General features: G+C 36.9%; 1 protein-coding gene across 1 annotated transcript in view; it reads right to left on the reverse strand.

Annotated features, from left to right (window-relative positions):
* The window catches only part of DIAPH2 (diaphanous related formin 2), a 1,278,863-nt gene that overhangs the window by 716,074 nt on the left and 554,546 nt on the right, over window positions 1-8,243 (reverse strand). The window contains exon 20 of the mRNA XM_007946556.1: window positions 1,832-1,933. Within this exon, the coding sequence (XP_007944747.1) occupies window positions 1,832-1,933 (102 nt within the window). The remainder of the gene's footprint in view (window positions 1-1,831; window positions 1,934-8,243) is intronic.

The raw sequence follows: 8,243 nt of genomic DNA on the forward strand, positions 1-8,243 counted from the left end.
TTCTGCTGTGCATGGGGTCGCTATGAGTCGGAAACGACTCGACGGCACTTAACAACAACAACAACATAAGAAATCATAGGAGCTCTGATGGCATAGTGCCTAAGGCATTTAACAGCCAACCAGAAAGCTAGCGGTTCAAACCCAACAGCCACTTCTCAGAAGAAGATTGGGCAATCTACTTCCGTAGCAATACCGCCTCTTGGAAACCCAAGGAGGCGTCACTATGAGTGGAATCGACTCAACGGCAGTGGGTTTGGTTTGGTTTATAGGAAATCCTAATCTGCGACACACAGATGACAGAACCTTGCTTGCTGAAAGTGAAGATGACTTGAAACACTGATGAAGATCAAAGATTACAGTCATCAGTATAGATTATACCTCAACATAAAGAAAACAAAAATCCTCATAACTGGACCAATAAGCTATATCACTATAAATGAAGAAAAGATTGAGGTTGTAAGGGATTTCATTTTACTAGGATCCATAATCAACACCCATGGAAGCAACAATCAAGAAATCAGAAGACATCTTACCCAGAAGACTGGGAAAATCTGCTACAAAACACAACTTTAAAGTGTTAAGAAGCCAAGATGCCACTTTGAAGACTAAGGTGCACCTTACCCAAGCCATGATATTTTCAATAGTCTCATATGCATGTGAAAACTGGACAATGAATAAGGAAGACTGAAGAAGAGTTGATACTTTTGAATTGTGGTGTTGGTGAAGAATACTGAAAGTTCCATGGACTGCTAGAAGAATGAACAAATCTGTCCTGGAAGAAATGCAGCCAGAATGCTCTTTGGAAGTGAAAATGTCCAGACTTACTTTCACCTACTTTGGTCATGTTGTCAGAAGGGACCATTCCCTGGAGAAGGATATCATGTTTGGTGAAGTGGAGGGTCAGAGAGAACGGGAAAGACTTGGAATTAATACTAATAATTCTCCTATCAAACCAGTACATGAATTTTACCATGTGCTTGATTTAACCTGAACTATGTCCCAGGAGAAGGGTATCATGTTTGGTGAATTAGAGGGACAGTGAAAATGGGAAGATCTTCCATGAGATGGACTGACACAGTGGCTGCAACAATGGGCTTGGACATGGCAAAGACTATAAGGATTGCACAGGACTGGATAACGTTTTGTTCTGTGGTACATAGGGTCACTAGGAGTCAGGGATGACAGCACTTAACAACAACAACATAGGAAATTTGAAAATCATATGCTATTTCTGATATAATCTATACCACAGAAAAGACTCCATAATATTTTCATATTCATCTAGTTATTACTATTTTATTGTTTGTTTGTAGCCTAACATTTTTGGGGGCCAAATGCCTATGGCATTAGACAGCTAATCAGAAGGCTGAAAGTTCAAATCCACCAGCCACTTCTCAGAAGGAAGGTTAGGCAATCTACTTCCATAGTGATACCACCTCAGAAACCCAAGGAGGGGTCGCTATGAGTCAGATCCAACTCGACAGCAGTGTGTTTGGTTTGGTTTTTGAAACAGAAGAAAGAAATAGCCAATACAAAAATGTGTGTATTTGTATAATAGTAATAGAATGAAATGTCATCGCTGTTCTGGAGAGAAGATTTCATGAAGTATCTTAAGACATTTTGTAGGATGCAAATCTTAATTTCTTGATTTTTCAATATCATGATAAATAAAAATAAACAATGATTTTTTTCCCTGACAACTAATGTTACATTAAATTATATACTTATAAAATAATTAAATAAATCAACAATTGAAATGGTCTTCTCCTTGTTTCTGGCAAGGGTTACCTCCTAGTTGAGTCTGGGGACCCCTATGTGGGTAGGTACATACCACAACTCCAAATTGTTCAGGCTCACAAAGGTCATCATATTCGTTCTTAAGCTGTGCTAATTCATTGAGTACCTTCTGCTCAGGAAGATGTTTTACAAGGTTCTAAAAAGAAATAAAATTATAAAAGTTTAGAATTTATTATTAAGGTAATAAATTAAACATGCATTAACAGCTCCAAAAGTGATTAACTAGGATAGTAGATAACTTTCTGATTGTGGTTCTGTTAGAGTACAAATATATCATCCCACCTACCAGAAAATGAAGCTAAAATGAATTACAATTAAATGTGAATCAAGTGTATAAAACTATTTCATTTCTATGCATTATAGTACACAAATGTTAAATAAAAAAACCACAGCGGGATAAAAGTATTCTAAAACTGACTAATCTTCTGGCCTTAAACATATAGCATAACAATTTAAGCTTTATTTCTGGTCATGATAGTCAATCAATCCAAATGGCAAACAAAAAAATACTATAATTAGCTCACAAACAATACTACTACAAAGAAAAACACATCAACTACACTGTGTAGTTTTGTAAAACTTGGAACCACACCTGGTCTGTACATAAATCTCCCATCATTTACAATGTTTGCATTTATATACGGAATACATTCCTACTTTCAATGTAGAATTAAGCAAAAATGATGAGGTCAAACGCATGTTTGAACCAACATTTTGAGGACTCATAGAGTAGTTTATAAAGCATTCAGTTACCAACAAAAAGGTCGGTGGTTTGAACCCACTGCCCCACCAGATGCTCCAAGGTGAAAAGGTGAAGCAGTCTGTTTTCATAAAGATTTAAAGCATTGGAAACCCTATGGAGCAGTTACACTCTGTACTCTAGGGTCACTGTAAGTCGGAACTGACTCAGTGAGAGTGAGTTTGGATTGATTTTAGGTCATGGGATTTCAGTAGACATGTAAAAGGTAGGTAAATGGGGAAAAAAGTGTTAAGAAATAGGGCAGGCAACTTATAGCAGACTTTCCATGAAGGATATATGTGTCCTGCCTCACTATAGTTGCAGTTTTGCTGTCCTCCATTTATTGTTTGTCTCCTCCCACACCATCATGCCATTTTCATTCAGTTTTAGGCCAGAAATGACACCCAAAGCCTGAATGTTTTAAAATATCATGTCCTTTGATTCAAAAGAAGTACAGATACAGATACAACCACATGTAGGAATAATTGGTTGAAACTAAGAACATCCATTATTTTTCTTAATTAATCTAATTTCTTTTTATAGAATGAAAGGCTAAGACTGAATTATTAGTTCTACTTTTCCAGAAAAATTTTAATAGGTGGAAATTATTCATTTTTTAATTCTTTTCTGTTAATGGGATTTTTGAGGAAGTATATTATTAAGAGAAACAAAGACTCAATTTGATAACTTGAAAGCAACTCAATTTGAAAGATTATGAAACATTATTAAAATTATTAAAAATAAAATAAAATCTACATATGTCAAACTCAATCTCAACTGTAAGATTTTACTTTGTAAAGGTAAATATTAATCAAGTCTAAAGTATAATTTTAATGCAGAATGTAAAACTTGTTATTTTGTTTATCTTTTAACAGGTAACCTGTTAATTCATCTCCAGAATATACGCTCCAAAGTGGTGGGTGACATATCTTTTCATTCTGTTTAGCTACATGAAGTATTTAACACACTCAGTGGGTCTTGGATATATTCTGAGTACCATTTTATGAGTGAGAGATGAGCTTAAATAACAATACTCAAGATGTTCTATTTGCAAATAAGATTTGGAATAAAACCCACACTTTCAAATGTGTGGCGGTTCCAGATCACTATTATTGTACTTATTGCTTTCATGAATCCATTACTCCCAGAGTCCCACATTGCATGTTGTTATGGTAGCCTAAAGGTACCTGATTTTTCTTTCATATACATAGTAAACTATGTAGACAAGGAAGTTGTTCTGGTTACCTAGCACTGCTCTGACAAGAATATACCACAAATGGGATGCTTGAACAAACAAGAGTTTATTCTCTTACAGTTTGGAGTCTTTAAGTTCAAGTTCAACTTGCCAGGCTCTAGGAGCTGAGTGAAAGCCCCTTGACCTTGGGCTTTAGCTCTGCCTATTGTTCCTAGCCCACTGAAGCTAGAGTCATCTCTTTACTCAGGCAGCTAATGGCTGCTGAGGCTAACAAGCCCAAGGTCAACAAATAAAATGGCATAGGCCTGATGTTACCAAATCACACGGCAGGCCATTTATTCAAGTCCATTGTAAGTCCCCAGGTCAGCAGAGCATGGCAGGCTGCTGAACAATGGCACAGCTACATGCAGGGTTCAAGTGTGTCATAAGCTAGAGACCATTCCCAAAGCTGTTTCTTATATACGGGAAGCAGACCACATACCCAAAGCAGCTAGCTACCCAACTTCTCACAATAGATTCCACCATGGTGTCGATTACCAGTGTCATCATGGGGAATATTACATCTAGCTGCCCAGACACTCAACTAGGCCCAACAAAGTTGACACACAAACTTGACCACACAGATGTAGTGTAAGACCGGACAATAATATGTTTGCAGGGCCATACATTTCTGAATAGAAGGAGAACAAGAAGATATAGAGGGGAAAAAAGAAATACAGTTAATTATTTCTACCATTCTTTACCTACTCACCAAAAATAACAAAAGAAAGTAGAAAAAAATAATACAGGAGTTCAAGGCACAGCATGAAACTAATGTGTACAGTCCTAGGAATTGGCCTGAAGTCTGGTGGACTAAGGGGCCTCCTTGGGAAAAAAAAAAAAAAAAAAACTCTCCTACTAAAACAAGAGAACCAAACAGGTTTGATACAGATTTTTTTAAAAAAAAGCTTCTAATTTGGAAACAGAGTGATTCCAAATGCAGCATATTTGTTCCTTCCATGTGTCTCCAGTTCCAGCCTACCCAACCCACCATGGGCAAATGTCAGAGTCCTATAGGGAAGGGTGGTGGTTTGAAGAGTACTGCCTTGGTACTCCTCTAATCAAATGTGTTACAAAAAAAAGGAGAGGGGGGAAGTAGGACATTTGTCTCTATTTTGACACAGAACACCTTTCACCCTTAGCACCTGGAGAATTTCAGTACATCATCAGCTATACTCAACAGGAAACTGCCATCTCACTCTCCATCCCACACACAATGGTGGCTAGTAGACAATGTCAAAACATGTGCAAAAATCTCACAGCTGATACATGGAAGCTGACAAAATTAGCTCCTGTGATGTCTAAGATAGACTTCTAGAAACATGTAATGTAGGGGTTTCAGGAGAGTCCTGCAACAGCAGCTAAAAGCAAGAGCAATAAAAAATACAAGTGAATTGATGTGGATCAGGACTGTGGTTTCACTAAATTCTTATTGTCCAAGGACTCTGTACTTCGAAAATTTTATATAGCTTGTGAATATAGGTGCCTCATTGATACTACAATTGCTTGTGTTCTCCAAATATAATGGAAAGATGTATTGATAGTTCAGACACCTTCTAAGCTATATGTGAAAGGGTTTTCATAATAGAAGAGGCTACGCATTATAAATTTTTAAGCACAATTTACACTGTGACAAACTATAGATTGTTAGGCAAATATCCTAGAAAATTTCAAGGCACAAGGCGTTCTGTTTCTCCGTCCCCCTGCTGTTGCTTACTACTGAGCCTCTTCTTTCAAATATTTCAGGGTTTGTATTTAAAATATCAATTCTGGGTCAGTATGAAAGTTTCATCCTAGAAAATGTCAGTGAGCTGAAGTTCATGGAGAAAACAACAAAGGAAAAAGCAGCAACTATGTCACCAAATGAGCAGATTTTTTTCTTTATCTTTTATGCATCACAAAATCACTTTCTGATGAGTGTCACAGTTATCTGAAGGAATTTCTCCTAACAGATTGCAGGCTTTTAACTACTTTTAAATTTCTGCAATTGCTCTATAATACTTCCAAAACTTTATTTCCTTTAAATGTTAATTGCACACTTAAAGGTTAGTTAAGTGAACCTATTGAACCATAATGCCCTTTCCTTCTTGCCAAAACATAACCTTTCTTTTTTGTCCTATATCTCATTAAGTCATTTTAGCACTAAGAAAGCTGAAGTAGGTTCACTGTGATTAAGACCATCATTTCAAATATGAATGGACTGGAGCCAATATTTCTTTTTATAAATACATACAATATTATTTTCTTATATATTGACAAATATCTAATATTTTAATCCAGATAAGAAACATTTTCTCCCAAAGTCTTAGCTAAATCTCCATAATCTTTATACCAACTCTCCTCATTTTGCCTGGTTAGAAATCTTGATCTCTTAACTATTATAAATTATCATGCCATATTTCTAAACAGTTTCATGTGGTATAGTTATTAAATTGTTGTGTGGGTTTTTAGTGTTCTTAAATCACATTCATGTTGTCATCGTCTTTTATTTTGACTTAAATGGTAAACACTTTGATGCCAGAGATTGGCTCTAGATTTATTTCATATTTCATTCATCCATTCAGTCAATATGTGACTGCCAGCACGTTACCCACTGGAGATTACAGTTAACCACAAATTATGTTAACTGCAGCAATTACAGGTGCAACAGGGGTGTGAATACTTCTGTTTACAGAGTGGAAAGAAATGATTGACATTAATCTGTGTGACATTTGATCCAAAATATATTTCCTATCAGGGGGTCATGGTACAATTTTTTCCTTTTGGTCTGAGATTACTACCATTTCTGTAACTCTTAAATTGGATTCCAAGAATCTATTGAAGTGTGGTAAAATGCTGACTAATGGGGCTGAAACATTCAGAGAGCACTTCTCTAGCCTTCTACATGGAGCTACCACTTTGAAATAGCATTAGTTAATAAAATTAAACACAAGCATTGCAAATCTGATAAGAAAATTCTTGAAGTATATCAATTGTTTCACACAAACAGGAATCCTTTTACAGGTTTGTTGTTGTTATATGCCCTTGAGTTGGACCTACTCATAGTGACCCCACCTTGGGTTTCCCAGGCAGTTATCACTATGGAAGTAGATTGCCCCACCTTCCTTAATCTCTAACTAGGCCAAGCAGGGAAACTTTTCCTAAAGAAATTATTCTAAATTCTGAGCCTTGACATTCAGGTTATCCTAAACCAACTAGGACAATCACTTTCTTAGGTCCAGCAACACCTTAGCCCTAATTATGCCAAATTATGCCAAACCCTGAATAAGCCATGATGTTTTCAATCACCTCAAATGCATGTAAAAGCTGGACAATGGAGCGCAGGGCCTAAGGCACTTGACTGCTAACCAGAAGGCTGGTGGTTCAAACCCAAATCCACTTCTTGGAAAGAAGGATGGGCAATCTACTTCCATAGGGATACCACCTCAGAAACCCAAGGAGGGGTCACTAGGAGTTGGGACCAACTCAAGAGCACCTAACAACAAGAAGAGTTAAGGAGATGCTTTTGAGTTGTGGTGTTGGCAGAGAATACTGAAAGCACCATGGACTGCCAGAGAAACTAACAAATCTGTCCTGGAAGAAGTAGAGCCGGAACACTCCTTGAAAGAAAGAATGGCCAAACTTGGTTTCACTTACTTTGGCCATGTTGTCAGAAGGGACCATTCTCTGGAGAAAGATATCATGCTTGGTAAAGTGGAGGATCAGCGAAAAAGTGGAAGGTCCTCAACGAGATGGATTGACACAGTGGATGCAACAATGGGTTCATGGCAAGGATTGTGAGGCTGGTGCAGGACCAGGCAGTGCTTTGTTCTATTGTACATAGGGTGGCTATAAGTCAGATTCGACAGCACCTAACAACAACAGCCATTACTAACCATGACCACACTCATCTTCAGGTTTCATGATTCCAATTGGCATTCCCATCAAACGTCCCATCTTTAACTCAAATTGAATAAATTTAAAGCAGAACTCATCCTCACTCAGATACCCTCATCTGTACCCATTAACATCTTCTCCTAATGGCCCCATTCTGTCAACAAGACTGGCATCCTCTCCATCTTCTATGCTTTGAAACAGGCAATTATCTTTTAGTGAAAATTTCTGACAATTCTTTCTGGCAAAACTTTTTGTTGTTGCTGTTCAAACTTTCCTTTATAGTTCATAGCCTAAAATTTGGGCCAGAGAAATCACATGGTACCAAAAATATTTTCTAATTTAAGCTCAATTACATTCTTCAACATGTTCTAGTTTTGTAACAAATGAATGAAGATCAGAGATATATTTACTTACTACCTCTGCAACTGTAAAAGGAAACATTGTCATGACTACATTGTACATAAAAATTAAACACCTACTAATTTCATGATCCTATTTGTAAAGAAATTTCTTGCTTTCAAGAATAATTTATATGATTTACAACAAGACCAGAAGTTGGTTTTTTGAAAAGATCAATAAAATTGACAAACCACTGGC

This window comes from Orycteropus afer, unplaced genomic scaffold (assembly GCF_000298275.1).
Source record: "Orycteropus afer afer isolate SDZICR_OR568_19922 unplaced genomic scaffold, OryAfe1.0 scaffold00165, whole genome shotgun sequence".
Taxonomy (NCBI): domain Eukaryota; kingdom Metazoa; phylum Chordata; class Mammalia; order Tubulidentata; family Orycteropodidae; genus Orycteropus; species Orycteropus afer.